This window comes from Puma concolor, chromosome A1, assembly GCF_028749965.1.
Source record: "Puma concolor isolate L17-30 chromosome A1, mPumCon1.1.hap2, whole genome shotgun sequence".
NCBI classification, from domain to species: Eukaryota; Metazoa; Chordata; class Mammalia; order Carnivora; family Felidae; genus Puma; species Puma concolor.
In genome coordinates this window covers 238,439,674-238,458,053 of record NC_141667.1, presented here as the reverse complement: position 1 = coordinate 238,458,053, position 18,380 = coordinate 238,439,674, and the positions used below count along the sequence as shown (strand labels likewise).

General features: G+C 42.0%; 1 protein-coding gene across 5 annotated transcripts in view; it reads right to left on the bottom strand.

Annotated features, from left to right (window-relative positions):
• Window positions 1–389: 389 nt before the first annotated feature.
• The window catches only part of SACS (sacsin molecular chaperone), an 85,621-nt gene continuing 67,630 nt past the window's right edge, over window positions 390–18,380 (bottom strand). For 4 of the 5 annotated variants that reach the window (XM_086715173.1, XM_086715176.1, XM_086715177.1 and 1 more), the window contains 2 exons: window positions 17,340–17,366; window positions 390–13,303 (listed from right to left, as the gene is read on the bottom strand). In XM_086715173.1, the coding sequence (XP_086571299.1) occupies window positions 1,746–13,303; window positions 17,340–17,366 (11,585 nt within the window). In that variant the 3' untranslated portion in view covers window positions 390–1,745. The remainder of the gene's footprint in view (window positions 13,304–17,339; window positions 17,367–18,380) is intronic. The other variant, XM_086715180.1, reaches the window with a different exon arrangement.

The window sequence follows — 18,380 nt, the reverse complement described above, 5'->3', positions numbered from 1 at the left end:
TGTAAATTAGCCCCAGACATGCGGCCCTCTGCTGGGGCAAGGTCAATATCAATTCGGCCTCCACCTATGGAAGAACCGTATTTACTGGGTGTACTTCCAAAGATACATATGTATATATGTATATACACCCATACTGTATATGTCAGCTAATCATATTCCCTAAAAAGGAAAAATGAAGTCTTAACAAAACCAATGAGCACCTAATAAACTCAGTATATCTCAAGTACTTTATATTCAATCATAAAAAAGAGCCTACTAAAATGCTAATATAAAATGTAATAAAAAATTCTATCCTAAATATTTCCAATAAACATACATATATGCACATATCAAAAACTTTATATAGGAAGGTACTAAGTTTGCTTTTCAGGAAATACCAGTTACAATAATTTCATATGTACATTTGCTTTATTAAAAGTATGGCACTTAATATAATAGCAGAAGTAATTACATAGCTTCACATCCAGAAGCAATACAATAGTGGAGGCACAAACATTCCTTATTACCAATAAAAGTAAAAAAGTTTTAATATGTTCCATAAGCCCTTAATCGCATAAAATATTATATTTAGCATCATTTACAGCCAGCACGCTTATATAAACTAATAATTATCATTACCTCTCTTTTACATTCTGCCAAAGAAATATGCCGAAGTGAATACAATATAGGAGGACACTCAAGCATGAGAAAAATCAAATGTCAGTTCTGAATCATTCATGGGGAAAATGCAATAAACTGTCACAAGCTACTGGACATTGTCACAAGGATTTCACACTGATTTTTTAACGTCTTCAAAAGTAAAATCCAAGAAACTCCACTAAGTGCCATGTGGAAAGAAAAGCTTTGTTTTAACTGCAGCACCTTTAGACAACAAAAGATTGCATCCTGTTCAGTCACACTATATAAATTATGATATTTGTGGAAAATATGTACAAACAGAAAGTGAATGTTCTAACAGTTGACAAATGTCGTTTTGGTACGCAGTTCTTGGACGCGATATTAACATCTGGTGATGAGAACTGCCGCCGTTTTGAGTTTTCCAAACATCATCTTCATGAGATAAGGAGCCTGTAAACATAAGGTGTAAAAAAACCACTTAAAAGAAAGATGTAAAGTGCACTCAGTGCACCCTAAGGAGTACTATGTGCATACTCTTAATCAAGTAATATTCAGGATTAAAATACTGTACCATTTTTTAAATGTACTATTTACGATGTAAAATTGCAACAAATTCATAATCAGATCCAGCTGATAATGATGCATCCAAAAGAGGAACTAATTAAAGAAACGATCAGCTCCAAAGACTTGATTCCCCTTGTTTGTTGAAACCAGTGATATGTCCAGTGTTTCATAAGCTCCTTCAAAAATACCGCGTTAAAAACATAAAAGATACCTCCATCCTGATCACGGACACACACAGACTCGCATCGAACAAACCGCTAAGCTTTGGTTACATAAAGTGCAGTTCAATAACGTGCCATCCTAGCCATTCAAACACATCTAGCAATTCTGCAGCTTACCATCTGCAAAATAATTTTCTTTTAAAGTCGGCTAAGGTCCTCTGTTGATATGCATGTTGACAACAACTCCAAAGTTCTTCCCAGACAACCTGCAATGTGCTTTACCATTCTTAAATAACTAACTGGCAATGAAGCCTAAGGACGTACAGCATTCATATTTGTGCTACAACACAGTCAAGGTCTGGCTCTGCTTTTTTTTTTTTTTTTTTTTTTCCTTTAAATACCTCACACCTTCTGTTGTATAAAATTTTCAAGTTTTATGATGATACAGGCGGTACATTCCATCACCCTCATAGCAACCTCAGAAGTGAACCTGTCGTTTGGGATCTGCGGGAAAGGAAGCAGATCAGGGTATCTTGTTTTTAAACTGTCTACGCCATAGGCCTCCAGCGTGTGGACATCATTCGTCAGTCCTTCAAGCTGCTGACTGTACTCCTCTATTTTCTGTGCGAGTGCGGTGGGCTTTACGTCTTTATCGGACTTCCCTCTCACAGCGTAGTCAGCGGCGATCAAAGCTAACTTGGTAGAGAGGTGACATTTGAAGCACACCCATTCATTGGCGTTTTTATGAAGGTCATTCCTGGCTGCTGAAAAATTTGCTCTGGCCTGTCTTAACCATCTACGCGCTTCAACCGGATTGCCAACTGACTTGAAAGTGGGAGGGACAAAGAACCTCTGAGAGTAAGTCTGTCCAGCTGAAGGTGTGCTTTTTTCCTTATTTTGTTGTTGCCTTTCAGATTTATGGCTCGTTGCTTCTTGATTCCATGAAGTATAAAATCTTTGAAACGAGTACTTGTCTGACTGAAATCGGGATGCTGAGGTTGAAAATGTTCGCCTTGAGGCTCTGTCTGCATTTTGATCTAGAAAAGTCTGCTTCTCTAGCCTGTTGATTTCGTTCTGCAAATGTTTAAAAACTTCATTAGCAATGTCATGATTCTCTGGATTTTTGTCAGGGTGCCATTTCAAATACAACCGCCTAATAATCTTTTTCCTTTCCGATTCTGGAAGCTTCCAAGCTTGCTCCACCACTGATGTCACTTCTTTTAAAATTTCTGGTAAAGAATTCACCTTGAGCTTTTTGGGGGACGGATGCTTCGAGGATGAGGTCTTTTGGCTCTCTCTGCCGGAGAAAAGAGGAGGAATGGTTCGTAGACCAGGGGCTAGGAACTCGGTAGGGCTGGTCGGTGTAGAAGGGGCACTGTCTCTGCTTTGAGAGCTTTCCTCGGGCCTTGAAAACTTATAGAGATCGAGAGAGCTAACTATTTTATATTCACTGTAACCAATATCAATCTGATAGATCTTTCCCAGAAAACTAGAATTATCAGCATCTTCTCTTTCAACTTCTTGTACGATAATTGCATACGTATACGTTGGCTGGTACGATCCATAGATATCACCACCTTCAGCATCAACAAGGTACCCAACGTATTCTCCCGGGTAAAAAACATTCATTGGATCCATAAGCAGAGTATAATGGATTTCAGCAGGTATTGGAGTGCCGGGCATCGGAAGTTCAAGTTTCGATGGTTCAGAAGAGTCGTATTTTACTCCTAAACTGTCAAGTTTCTCACTGATCCTGTAAATATCATTGCAACCTAGCATAGCAATTAAATACGAAGTGTCAGAGATCAGATTGTCCGTCGCAGACTTCAGCGTCATTGCCAATGCTAACAGGAAGTTAATGTCCTTGCTGTCTGAATGCTGTATGTATAGCAGAATGACCGCGTTGCCAAATCTCTTCAAAAAAGCGAAAGTTTCACTTCTGCTGTGGGGAATAGGGTTAAAACCTTTAACTCTCAGTGTGGTTTGAAGCTTTTCAAAACAGGACACTTTCAATCCTTCTCTTAGGGCTTTGCAAAGTCTTATGGCTTTTTCTTCATTGGCCAGGAAAGCATTATCATTTTCATGCTTCATAATTCTAATCAGTCCTGTGATGAACTGTTCCGAAGACAAGAGTAGCTGCAATCTTCCCTGAAGAGAACACAATGCTCCAAACTGACAAACTTTGGGAGTCTCCTCGTCTAGCTGTTCTTCAAGTATACTGCTCAGTAAACGAGGTCTAAGTTTTTGAGGAAAGAGCATTATCAATTTAGTGTGAAAGCCATGGTCCTTCCCTAGGTAGCACTGGCTAAGGTCAACCAACATCTGCACGCCGATATTCCCCTGGATTCTACTTTTGTAATGTGGCGCGTCATCAAACACTAAGATGCTCGACTTCACCAGTCTGCCATCCTGGCTTGGAAGGTACAGCGCGAGGTCTCGGACGTTCTCGAGATCACTCCTCACCTTGACCGAATCATTTTGCAGACTCTTGAACAAGCCGGAAACTACTCTCTTAACCGTGCGCATTTCATTAGGATCTAACTGTTTTCCTTCAGAATTTTTGAATATGCGGCTCAACACTTCAACATATTGCTTGGTTGAAATAATATCTTCAGTACCTAGGTGTTTGAACAACTGGTGAAACGTGCCAAGCTCTAAAGGCAGCTTGTACAAGTAAGGTTTAAAATCGGATTCGTATTCTAGATTTATCACTACCTCCTCAGGCTTCAGGAGTTTCCAACCATCTTCCACCATTACAAAAGCAACACCCCGCAGCTGAAACCGAAACTCCCTTTTTTCTGCACTGAGAAATTCATATATGCTCCTTAAGACCTTTGCTCTAGTTTTTACCATCTCTTCATCCAATGTTGTTATGTTGCATATGTTTCTGCAGTTATTAATGACCTTATCAAGAGGAGGATCCAGGTTAACATTAAGCATACTTAAAACTTGTTCGAGCTGTTCCTGCGGACCAAGGTCACTACCTTCTTGTTCTCTGATGCTCAAGGGTGTGGCCTTCTCTGGAAGAATAGGGCAGGATGTCCATAAGAGCTGGAGCACATCACACTGCTTGAATTTGGGGTTTACTTGTGCCCCATTGAACTTTATGAGAGGAAGCGTTCCATTGACCTCTTGATATTGAGGATGAAACCTAATGAACTCTGCAGGGGCCCGCTCAGGACACAAGAACGGTATTAGAGAAAGTTCTTTCAGAAAATTGCCAGATAACAAATCCATTCGTTCTTGGAATATGTGATGGAGAAGGATATCAACTGTATTTTGCAGTGTTTCCTTAGACCAGTTTTCTGTATTAGCTCTCACGCTGATTTCCTTAGCAAACTGCAGCAACTGTTGCTGAGATAGGATGTACTTTAGTCCAATGTTTCTCAAGAATTCCACCCAGGAGGTCATAAACGTGGCTTGATTTTTGGGCTTTATAAGCTGTTCCAATTTTTTAAAGAAGTCCTTAGGAATAAACAATTTTTCAGGAAGCATAACTTCAAAAACTCGCACCGTTCTATCATAAAAATGTTTCGCTTGCTTTAGTCGACTGTTCGCATCGTGGATTATCAGTAAACTTTCCAGTTTTTCAAAAAGTTGTTCCTTGATCTCTGACAGTTCCTCAATACTTGACAGCCTATTCTTAAGATAGATCAGGTGCTCCAATTTTGCATCGTAAGAGAGATTTTCAATTTTGGGTAAGAGGTGCTTCAAATATACCTCAAGATCATCTACAGGTACACAGCCAAGCAACTCATAGAGTTCTTTTAGGTGTATTTTTTCTTCAAGAAATGCAGATGATGACGACTGTGTCCATTTTTCCACTTCAGCTGAAGGAATACTTTTTGTGAGTACATAGCACGTTCCAAATTTCGCGATGCTCATGTAGCGACCACTGATGGATTTGTAGCATGGAAGTGACTTTAAAATTTTTATGTCGTCTTGGGACATCAAGTGACTAAGATTGCAGTTGAAATACATCAGAAGTGCTTCAAAGTCATTTTCTACTAATTTTTCGGTTCTAAAGGTTGATGTTTGAACCATATAATGTACGGCCTTTAAAATGCTTGTGGGGCTCTCTATGTTTGCAGTGTGACGGGACAACAGAGGAACAAGTGCACTGTCTTTGGAGCAGATTTTGTTCAAAGCAAGCTGGATACAGCCAGCTTTCATGAGCGCGTGAAAGACTTTATCGCTCTGGGCGTTTGGAAAAACTGCAATGTGCATGAGACTCAGAGGAAGCAGAACATCACCTTCAGGGACTACAAGCTGGTTGGCTGAAACGGTGAACTTTGTTCCTGGAAGCAACGCCCAGTCTTTTAGGGTATCGACAACAATGTCAAATGTTGGTTGTGTTTCTTCTTGATCTTCTTTCACGTTTACAGCCTCGCTGATAAAATGCCACGCGTTCTTCAGCCAAGACTCACTCGCAAAATTGTCCTTCCACTTGGTACAGTTTTTGGTCTTATACTCACGAGGCAACACAGAGGATAACAAATCAGCGAAGCTGGAGATGTCAAACACTTTTGCAACCTTACAGTTCAATAAAATATTACTGTATTTCAAATATAACGTATTCATGAACAAGTCTTTGCGGGATGGAATCAACTCATGGTACGTTGTTAGAAACTTGGGTCGTTTTGCGTCAAAAGTCTGCAAAACACTGTCCAGTGTAATGAGAAGGGGCAGTCCCTCCACTTCAATCTCATTTTCTTCTGCGTCCTTGAAACAATAATCCACTAAAAGTTTCAAACTATGAAAAAGCTTTAGGTTAGTCTGCTGGAGACGACAAGGCAGCTTCCCAACGTGGCAATTAGTGTCAGGAGAAGAAAAGGTCATTAAAAAAGATCTAACATCAGCAGGGGTGACGTAACTAACAGGGATATCCGCATCTATAAGGCAGTGGTACAGATTGGCAGTTTCATCACAGTTATAAACCAAGTTGAAACCGATTTCTAAAAGGAGGTGTTTCAGTCTGTAGACATTCTCTGCCACCGTCTTGCGGGTCGTGATGTTATAATCTGCATTCTTCAGGTGTTGCAATTCATCCTGCAGTAAGTTGTCAAAAAACGGTCTGGTTTTATTTGAAGTAGACATATTAATCCAAGTAATTATAACCGCAGAGTGTAAATCCGAGCCATCGATATTTGGAGCCCGTACAACAGGTAAAAGGCGTTTCATGTCTTCGTGAATGCAGCTGTAAAGTGCTTTCACTAGACAATATAAATCTGGTTGTAGGTCAAGCCTGTTAACTGGGAAAAACGATAAAAACTTCTTTAAAGTATCCTTCACCACATGAATCGGTGTGTTCTGCAAAACCGACAGTGTTGGGTCAGAACCAGGGAAATAGCGCTTTTTTAGCTGGATTAGCAATTCAACATATGCAGGAGCTATTAATGCTGTCATTAAACTGTTATTCCAGTCACTGCGAACACCAACTCCATTATCGTCCCGCCACAGATTTCTTCTGGCTGAATCTAGAGCAAAATGGCCGTTCACGTGGAACGGCAATCCCGTCTCTAAAGAGAGGGGCAAGAAACAGAAGGCCCTGTGGGGTTTTTTGTAGTTGTGAGTAATGCAGGCAGCTACTCCGCCACGTGGAAAGAGAGTAATATCTTGGTTCTTGTGAGCCGATATAACGCTCTTAGACACTTTTTCCATACTTGAAAAACCCGACCTATTACAAATTAGCCACGTAGTAAGATTTCCTTCGGAGTCTTCAGTATCCATAGTATAGGTTATCTGTTGGACTGGTATGTCTTTGAGCTGTCTCTTTTTCGTAACACTATCGATTACAGATGCGTGAAACTGTTTCCTTTTCAGTCTGTCCCCGTCGGTGATTTTGCCCTTTACAGAATACAGCACATTCAGGGCTCCAGTACCTTTGTCTATTTCACAAATAGAAATCTTTTCCATGTGATTAAGAAACATTAAAAGTTCTGCCCCATCTGACCGCAATTTGTCCAAAAGGTTCTGGACCATTCTGTCTGATGACGGAACTGAAGAAATTTCCGAAACTTTTGCCATTTCTGCGTTACGAAGAGGAAATCTAAACATTGTGCAATTATCCAATTTAAAGTGGGTTCCCAAGTAAAGATCCAGGACATCTGAGAACTGTGTCCTAAAATCTGCATCCAAATCTCTAAACATGCGTCCAGGACTAACGGATGTGGCTCCTGGTGCGTATCTGGCATGAGGATCAAAGATACACAGGATGTCATTGCCAGAAATGAAAGAAGGGCAGTCGGTAATATGATACACAGAATTGAATCCTATTCCGTACTGCCCAGTTTTACAGGGATTTCCTTCTTTGGTGCCTTTTCCAAGGTTCTGAATTCCCCTGACGTCATCCTCCGTGAAAGGTTGGTTGTTGTACACACAGAGCGCTGGCCCTTGCAGGGGGGCCCACTTATCATCAAATATTCTGTCAACTGGATGCTGTCTAGGATCAAACACAAAACAGATTTCTGTGGCCTTTGCATCATCGGCATTCTGAAGAAGTTCTTTCAACATTTCCTTTTCTGAAGGATAGGCATTAAGGATACTCTTGATTCTGCTGGTCAGCTTCTCTTTCTGCCCAAATTCCGTGCCAAGTGTCGTGAAACAGATGTTGGAGGCGTACCTCTCCAAGGCTTTGTGTCGCTTTGGGACCGCTCCTAGTTTCACAGCTACTTCCCTGGGTATATCAGCATGACAGTATTTCACGGTGGTGTCCTTAACTTTTATCCAGGGACAATCGTTGTAGCATAAAGATTTAGCAGGGAGAAGCTTAAGATTAGTATCTGGCAGTAATATTTTGCCATAATTTTTCTCACAAAATTCTTGTTTCTTTTCTCTAATGAGACTCCATATTCCTTCACTAATTATTCGCCGGCAAAGCTGAAAATTCTCTTCTGTTATTTGCTTTGTTCCTTTCTCCTGATCAATAGATTCCAAAACAAGGGCAAAGTCCTCAACAGTAAATGACTGCCGCACGCCCACACTTTCGAAAAGCTCACGGAAATTGTTTTTGTATTTATTAGGCAGCTGATAAAGGTAGGGTGCTGCCTCGAAATTCAAGTGAAAAGACACTTTTTCTGAGTCAACATATGCATTCTCAACTAGAATGAAGCTAAAGGGCTTTAGCTTTTCAACAATTGACATCTTAGTGACCTCATTTTGCATCATTGCATCATGAAGGTATTTGTAGCAAGCATTGGTGATGTTCTCCTGGTACAATGTTATCCCATCGTCAACTGACTTTGCAACTTCTTTCAGCTGGTTCACAACCAGATCAACTGTCGGCTTCCTCAGTAATCCCAAAAACTCCTTAACAGCCAGTGACACCGAACCACACCCCCTGAAGGAATGTGAGTTTTCATTTAGAATTGGTTGCAGGAGACAAACTATATCTTGGTGCTCAGCCGTGTAGAGATCAGTTGCTGCAAACATGGTTTCGGGCTTAAAACTGTTACCTTTCCAGTCCAAAGAAAATCCTGCCGGCTTTGTCAGAAATGGAAGGAAGGGGATTGTTTGATATTTTGCAGCAAAATCCTTTGCCCTAGGATCTCTGATTTTCAGCTTTTCATCAATGAGACTTAACAGGATGCTACTTCTCAGACAAGCAGCAGCATGATCGCTTTTATTAATTTCAGCCACTGACTGTGCACGTTCTAGCATGTCGTCCCACAGAATGTCATCTTTGGCCATACCTAACTGAACCAGCTTAATCAGAATAATAGGATTAAGATAATCCTGAGTGGAGCCATAAGGAAAGCGTCCATCTTTAGTATCAAACAACTTGGCGACGCGTCCTTCAGGGTGGATTAGCCTTGATGGCAAAACCAGAGGATGCCCCTGCAAAGAGCAAGGGATACATGGGGTAACACGAAGAATTCCTGAGAACTCATCAATTTTCTCATTTAGAACAAAGTTCATTAAAGGATCTCTGAGCTCTGCTTCGATTTCTTGGATATTTGGGAAAAACACTTCAGAAAAAAACTGCTTCTCTGAAAAGGTATTTTCAAGCAGTATCTGTTTGCAGCCAGCTTCTTCAAATCCTGCTTTTACTGAAGAAGGAAGTTCAACAGCACAGAGGTTCCTTGACCCGGTCTTCTTGAGGTATTTCAAAAATATCTTGAAGGCTGCTGGGCCAACATCTTTTCTTTTAAGTATAGAGTCATCCAGAAATCTCACGTTCTTCATGGAAACCCACGTAGATCCGTCAGAGAAGACTTTGGTCAGTTCTTTCCCTTTTCCATGAGCTATATCTTCATAAAATCCTTGGCAAATGACAGAAAAATCATCATGGACTAATTCAGGATCGGGCCACACCGAGTAGTAAGTATAATCCATTAGCTCCCCATTAATAGCCAGGTCGCGTAGGACGCTGAGGGCCTCCAAGTAAGCCCGCACAATAACATGCCTCATGAAGGTGGCATTCCATCGTCCTTTCGTGTCTGTCTTCCAGATTTCTTTTCTGTTTGAAGTAACAGCGAAACACCCATTGATGTGAACCGGCAACCCTGTTTTTATTCGTAAGGGTAAATAGCAAAACACTTCTCCCACGTGTGGCTTCACAGCCCACTTCTGGTCCTGGATTTCGGACAGCAGAACCCCCACGGCCCCACAGGGAACCAGCCCTAGTCTTCGCCCACTTTCATTCAGGGAAAACTTTAGAGCCTCTCCTGTGTCCATGCAGGTGCATATCAACCATGTGGTACACTCTACTGTTTTTTGAGGCAACTCATCTGACGGCTTTTTCGACTGGCCAGACTTAGCCATCTCGAAGAGAGCCGTTAGGTCATCCTCTGGACCTCTGAAAAGCGGTGACTGCAGATCAGCAATCCTCCTGAACACATGGTGAAATTCTTCAACTGTGACCTGAAGAATGCAAGACGACTTGGGGGCATCGGCAGGAAGCTTTTTATTACTGCTGCTGCAACTCTTCATGAGCCTAGAAGCTTCTTTTAAAACACTTAAGACAGGGGCACTCACTGCTTTGGAAGAGCAGGGGCTTTTCTTAATGATCACCGTATCTTGCGCCAAGCTGGGATTGCTCTCCTCGATTTTCAAGTACTTCAAATACATGGAGTTCACACTCTGAGTGAAAATGATAAGCCTGTGACCACAGAGACTAAATTCATCCACAAGAGAGTAAATATCTGCCGTATTGTAGCAAGTACTACTAACTTCACTCACTTTGGCTTCCTGTTGCGTTCTAAAGGACAGTCGGAAAAGAGTTCCATCGTAGCTGTAAGGGGCTTCTACGGTCAGAGGTAACCGACAGCCAAATACGTCTATAAATGGTTTGAACTGATTGGGAAATTTCCGAAGTCTTTTCTGCTGTTTACTCCAATTAATCTTGATCCCAGGATTAGATTTGTCTTTAATGTGCTTACTGATGTGGTTTATGTTCGGATCGAACATTATCATGAATTCTCGACTCATAATGATGGGAATGTCGGTGATATGGTACACGGAATTAAATCCCAGACCAAATTTTCCAACTTTGTCAACCTCTTCCCTCTTTAAAGATTCTCCTAACCTAGTTATGTTCACAAAATCTGAATCGGAGAATTGAGAATTATTGAATGACCACAGAGCAGGTCCGTGGCAAGCCGCCATCCCCGGGTCTAGAAGATTCTCTCGAATGTCCATATTTCTTCGCATATCAATCATGAAACTGCATTCTGTTGCATTTGCGTCATCGGCATTTTGGAGCAGTTCTTTAAAAATATCTGACACTGATGGGTATTCTTCCAGAATATTTTTAATTCTTACAGTAAGCGGTTCTCTCTGACCTGACTGCTCAAATCCCATGTTCTCAGGATTGATCAGTCTTGTGCTGAGGCATGGAACTTTCAACCATTCTGCAGTCTTCATGGGTATGTCCTCGTGTACCAGAATGATTGGCTCCACCGAATCTTCCAGTAGATCATTGAGGTCATCAACTTTGATGTCACAGTAACAGCATTCATGAATTGGCTTCATGACAAGTTTAGAAGGGTTTTTGCTGTGATGTATAGGAACTGGTGTGTTGGGACTGGCTGGAATCTGATTGCTATACAGCCACCTGATGATATTCAACATAAGATGGAGATTTTGCTTGCTTTCCTGATCGCTGAGATCTTGGTCACTTTTGAGATATACCTTCTGAATAACTACGGAAATATGATCCGACGTCAACTCCTCTATTGAACCACAGACCTTAAACAGTTGGTGGAATTTTGCCATGGTTTTAGGCACACCGTGCAAATAGGGCTGAAGATCAAGATCATGGAATGGTTTTATCACAGCCTGGGCGAGGGGACAAAATTTCTTGCCAGTCCAAACCCACGGAAATCTTAAGGCCCTGAAAGCATCCTTCCCTTCATTTAAATGATCATGCATGAAGCCGTAAATTTCCAGCAAAATATGTTGAAACTGATAGTAGTCCTCATCACTAAAGGTTTTCGAAGTATACCAATCAACAACAATTTTAAAGTGTTTTAAGACCGCACTGATGCTAGGTTCTGTGAAGATGCCCAAAGCTTTTTCCAAGTTCACATGGACGCTCTCAACAAGAGGAAGTGACGAGCCAACCAGGATTGCATGGGCTACATCACACATGTCTGGTGGGGCACAAAGGTCGCAGACATCTCCCTTCCAGACTAACGAGCCTGGATAGTTTGGTGGCCTTTCCTTGCAAGCTGGGACCCACTTTATTTTCTTCAGGGTCATCTTTCCTTCAGATGACTGCAACAGCGTATGATTCTTGTTTAAAACAAGTAAGAGTGTTTTGGCTTTCTTTACAAGAACCTCCTGATTTGGACAAGAACTGACCTGTAAGGCTTCGATTTTTTTTGCCACTTGCACAACATCAGCTTCTTCGAGGCTGGCTTCGTTTTTTAAACCAATCTGTCTTAAAGAGTGCAGGATATCTGGTGAGGTAAAAGCTGCGGGTGGGAAACAGGTTTCTTCTTCACTATAAAAGAGATCCTTTAGTACTTCTAGATCAGGATCAAAGAGTTCGCCGGCTGACACCATCCGATCCTGCGAAATCTGAATGAATTTTAATGGCCTTAACCAATCAAGCACATTCGGATTCTCGTTTTTAAGGGAGGACAGATTCTCAAGGGTCCATAACATAAGGCGTGTCAACTCATCATGTGAATAAAATTCATTTTCAATATCTTTTAAGATGAGCTTGAAGCAACTGGTGGTCTTTAACTTCTCTATCTTCAACATGTTTGCCAAGCGAATGGTAGCTTCGTCACTACTGTCTATGACTGAGAGAGAGAGTCGCAGATCTGGTGGAAGCTTGGCGGTATGGTGCAAGACCTTACAGCCTTTTAGTTTTGTATATGAGGAAATGCCCTGACCAGACAAGTGGTTAATCCGCTTGAATATTGGCAACTCCTGAATTATTCTTTTCTCTTTTTCACTGCTATCAGTTAAGGTAGCTAAAAACTTCCTCAGGGCATCTTTGTGCGTGGGAAGTAGCGAAGCTATCTGATTACACAATTTCTGCAGCGGCATCTTCTCCATTATCTGCAGCACAGCACTTGGTAACGGCGAGTGAATGTATTTTTTAACAAGTGGATGCTGTATGGAGGCATCTAATTTCTTAAGGACAATCCCTCCAAGTTTCTGTACGATATCTGCTAAAAATTCAGGAAGCTGTGCTTCGGATTCATCATCTAAAATGACTAACGATGGAGTCCTGAGTCTAATGAGCTCCACGCACGCCTGACCATCTTCTAGCGTAGTTCTGGGGATAAGTGGCATCTCATCAAATAGAGTCAAATCCTCTGAAAAATGTATATAGAGATTCTTCCAAACCATTTTAAGCCAAGAAACAGATGGGTGATTTTTGTCTTCATCAGATGGATACCACTGAACAATCAACTCTCGGCCAGGCCAGAATGTATTCATTACTTCTTTGATAAGACGTGCAAATCGTTCTGGATTTAGAAGCTGCAGCTGGGTACACGGTCTTCCTGTAAATCATACACAGAGATGTTATAAATACATACAACCCTACTCTAACTTGTCTAGGCTTCTAGTCTTACAGATTACGTAGTACTACGAAGCCATTTTTAGAAGGTTTAAGGACACTGTAAAAATGCGAACATTCAGCATAACTGGGCTAAAATAAGTTTTAAGTAACGACAGAGAATCTGCATATGCACTTGTATTTATGGGAGAAGTGATTCTCTTTGGAGAGTGCTTATTTTAAATCAATCCATAAAATGCATTTACATGCATTTTTAAAATGATCCTGTAAGTTTCTACAAATAGAATCAACACAGAAAATAACTTTCAGTGGTTATCTGTCCACCAAAAAAAGCATCAAAGAAAATGTGGGAAAAGCTTAAACAGGTACCATTCTACTTAAGGCTAAGTAATTTATAAGGAAACGCAATACAAATTTCCTTTCTTCGTGTTTCCAGGAGCTGCGCAGGATGAAGGGAGGGGCATGATAATGGGGTCCCAGATGCAAGTGACCAGCACTCTCTGAAGCTGAGGCCGTGAGGAGTCTTCCACAGTTTCCTTCCACGTACTAACTGGATGCCTAAGGTAGGTGTCACTCAATCTTGTGGGGCCCTGAATCCTCTCATCCGGAGAGAGGACGTGGATGAGGTTCTAGGTCCCAAGACTGCTCCGTTCACATGCCCGAGTATAGACCACATTCACAACTTTTCCCGGCAGCTTTTACCTCTCTACTTCTTACTGACTACGGTGGGCTCTTTGGAGCCCTGGGATTTTGTGGAAATGCTTCGGGGAGAAACAAGTGGGGCAGCCAGGTGCTGCTGGGCAGGTGGGACTGTCCCCAGCCAAGTGGCTCTACTTCCAGGTGGTTTATAAATAAGACTCTAAGATTTTCGTCTCGGGGAAAAGACTGTTGCTGATTTTTTAACCACCGGTCCAGAAAATAACATTCGGGCTTGCCACGGCTTGTGTACTTAGCGCACAAGCATTTGCACCAAGTGCATTTAGTGCCTCAGAGTAGTTATAACACCAATGGGAAAAAAATGTTTACATAATACTGTGTACCTATAGGTATGTGTCAGCAAATAAATAAATAAATAAATGGCATTTCAAATTCAATCTTCTGGAAACCTAACAATTTTCTTCCAACGTACATACAATTTCTAGACTCTAAAAGGGTAATTTTGGGGAAAAAAATGATAAAAAAAAAAAAAAGGGCACACCTCAAGCCCCTTGAAACTCTGGTTTATCACTATTTTTTAACCGAGAAAGGACACCCTTACCTCACAGTCTTACACCTCAGGAAGATGACTTTACCTTCTACCAAGAAAAGGATCCCTCGTGTTACAAGGAGACATTTTAAAACGACTGCCACAGAAATTGAAGCCAGGGCACAGTTTTGCAACCTTTGGGAGATGTCAATACCCAAACGCTGAACACTCTCAGTTTCTACATTGTGTCATTTAGGGTAAGTCACATAGCTACACTTAAGAAATCCTAAGAGCTCGTCAGCAATTGGACCAGTATAGCCTCCTTGACCTATGGGCCCCATTAAAATAGACTTTGTATAATTAAGTTTTAACAACAATGTTCTTAAAAAAAATGTTTACTGAATTGAGCTAATAGACTACCCAAGGCAAGGATATGATTTTGCAAGGGTACAAAAAAGAGTTAGAAATTAAAATTCAGAACACTTTGAAACGAAACATTAAATATGCACCACACTGTTCTATGTTAATAGGGGCCACATGACGTGCATTTTGTAGATACTCCCATCTAGTATCCTTGCGCGCAACCGGCAACTTATAAACATATACCCACCTTCAGGAAAAGAATCTAATATTAACATATAAGTAAAATGCCAATAAAGCACCCACACCACATATAACATGCAACTAACACACCAGTCATGCTCAACTGAAAAAACGTACAAGAAAATAAAGGAGAGAGAAAATGAAGTTAAGACACAATTCTAAGTGCTTCAGATAGATTCAATCTGAAGTCCCGATTTCTATTTAGTTTGTATTTAAGCTTTTCACCCTCAAGTATGAATGTTAACGCAGAAAAACATCTTCACGCCCCGGGTCAGAAAGCCGCTGAAAGGCTGAAGCGCCTCCAGTGGGATCAGCCAAGTAAGTCTTGTGCCATTTTGATAAACCACTTGGCTTTTCTCACCTCAGCCTTTCAAATCATCAGCACTGTCAAAAGAGGTCAACTGTTCAGGACTCAAGGAGTCCCTGCAGACAGAAACGTTTCACCTAACCTGTCATCAGACAGGACTGTCTAACTCCGAAGTGACTCTTTTAAAGAGCGGTTTTTGCTTTACTGTCCATCTTTCCAAACTAGTAACATCAACCCGCTGAATCACTCTTCAAAGACTGCGCTGATTTGTGTTTATATTTGTTCACTTGTTCCCGTTCACTACTAACTTCGGGACACGTTTGTGACATGGACAAAAGGATACTATAGAGACTACTCCAACGTTTACTTTCCAAGAGACCCAGTCCTGAACGCTCTCCTCAACTGGGGGCTCACTACACTTGCGCCGACTGGTCGGAGGTGCAGCTGGCTGGCCACTCTGTGCATCGCGGCCGCGGGCACGGCGACAGCTTTCCGTGCTTCACTTGTACAGAAGGCGGCTGCGGCAGCTCTGACGGCTGATGGGTTCTAGCCACGCTCCACTGCGAAGGGACACCCAAATCTCCCTGCAAATACACATGCGAGTGAAAGTCCAATGCAACGGTAAGCTAGAGGGGGGGTCACTCCTTCCGAGAAACAAAAAGGAAGGAGGGGGAGGAAGGACCAAGTCAAGAAGGGAAAGGGAAGCGCCACGTCTGCCCACCATCACTCCATCTGGCACCGGGCACGTCTAAGTGGCAGCACCGCGGGTGCCACGGGGATCCGGGGGGTCGCTACTCTAACACGGGCCACGCCAAGGTGGCTCAAAACTCGCACTGGTGACCAAATTTCTTCCCGGGAAGTCCACGCTGACACTCTGCGGCTGCCTTCCTGGAGTTCATCTAGAAGAGGTGAGTGACCGACTGGAGAGGTCACTCGCCGGCATCACCCAGAGCGCCCCCACGGCAGGCGGAAGCCACGCCGCCTACTCCTACCGCCGTCGCGCTTTCCTCTTTGATTACACCTCAAAACTACAGGCCCCGTGAAGGCTTCAAAATATCTAGTAATAGCAGCTGTGGATGACACATCACTTACGAGCCAGAAACCAAATTTCGTATTTATGGGAATCGTCAATATAACCAATGACTTGGTTTCCCAATCAGTTTGAGCACGGGTATAGTTACTTCAAAGAACTGAGCCACTCCAAAAATAGTATTTACCATAAAAGCAATTTCCATAAAGCAAATCTTGCAACCTCTAATTTTCCAGGTGAAACGTGAACTGGGGGAAAATAATACCAGCTGGGTCAAAATATTTTTATTTAAAAAAAAAAAAAAAGACGGTCCGTAAAATGACACACTAGGCTCCGTAAGAACAATCGGCCGACTGCTCCTAAGGAGCACGGTGTCAGCCACTTTGCTTTCCTCGGGCGGGGGGGGGGGGGGGTGCCGAGGAGCGGGTGCTCTCTGCCATTGCCGGCTGCGGCACAGCGCGCCAGGCTCCACCAAGGGCGCCGTAGGGTTCCTCCCCACGGTCCCTGGTCCCAGGACTGGCTCCCTTCTAGCCTTTTTAATCGCAGACATTTATGTGTATCATGTAAGAAAGGGGTGTTCACTCTCCTACTCCCCCACTAGAAACCACAGCTTAAAATACAAATTTCAGCAGAATTCTTTCATTTGAAACTAAGTGTTCTGTGAAATGGATGTTTTCAAGTCATTTAGGTATGGTTTTACTGTCATATGTCCAACCCCCATCTATACACCTATATTGGTACAGTTTCCTCTCTCCTTTAATATTTATTGGCATCAGAAAAAAAAAAAGTTAACATAATTTCTAGCTACTTAGGTAAATGAAAAAACAAGATTCAAAGAATCAAATGAACAAAAACATCAGGCTACAAATAAACACAACATTCAGTTATCATACCTGAATATCCCCAGAGTAGTTGTTGTGCTAGAATACAATTAAATCCAGTCTTAGAAAATGCCAGAATTGTCACAATTTCACATGATGGCTACAGAAATTATTCTATATCTTAAGATAACACTGTCTATGGAATCTTACACAACATATGTAAAAGAAAAGCCATACACACAAGTCCAAATATAGCAGAATATACATTTAAGATTTAAAAACGTATTTCAATGCAAACTAAATCCAAACTACATAAAGGTGGGGAATCTTAGTTTAGAAAGAGAGCAAAGACAAGAGCGGTAGGAACTCAGTATGTATAAATTACATTTCAACCACATAAGTAAAGTCATTTGATAAGCTCCCAATGTACTTTTGTACAGATGACCATCATGTGACATTCAGATATACTAGGTAAGAATTAAAAAAGGGAAGACGTGTGATTTGTGGAGCAAATCACTCCATAAATTGGGGTGTCTCTACAAAGTAGGTACACGAGTTTTAGAGTATCTCTATGAAGTAAATAGAATTCTGACTCCACGATAAAGTAAGGGAGGCTTAATCATACATTTTCACCGCTTGCCTATGGTAACCATAAATAATTTCAAACTTCAAAGAGCTGCTCCATGGCCATCGAAGCCATGATCAAGTACGACTCCACAGCTCTGTAGATGTGTGCATATTTGGGTACCTTAGGCTACACTTGGCAGCTAACACAGAGAACACGCTCTTACCAACGGAAGTTAAGCTCTCCTAATCTGAATACCCTTCCAATTACATGAGACGCAATACTGACTGTTAGAGATGGAGAAAAAAACAAGACCTCGCGCCACGTCTCACAGTCTAATGGGGAAGGCGGACCTTAGACATGATTATAAACGATTAAGCAGGTACACGGGTATGGGTACGAGTGATACGAGGAGCTCCGTGCTCCATGGGGACACGCGGGCCATGAGACAGACGAACACGAGGGAGCCAGATGGGGGGGGCAGAGGAAACCAGGTGCGCACCTAAGGGAGGACAAGGACAGGCTGTCTCCCAGATATGAGAAAGATC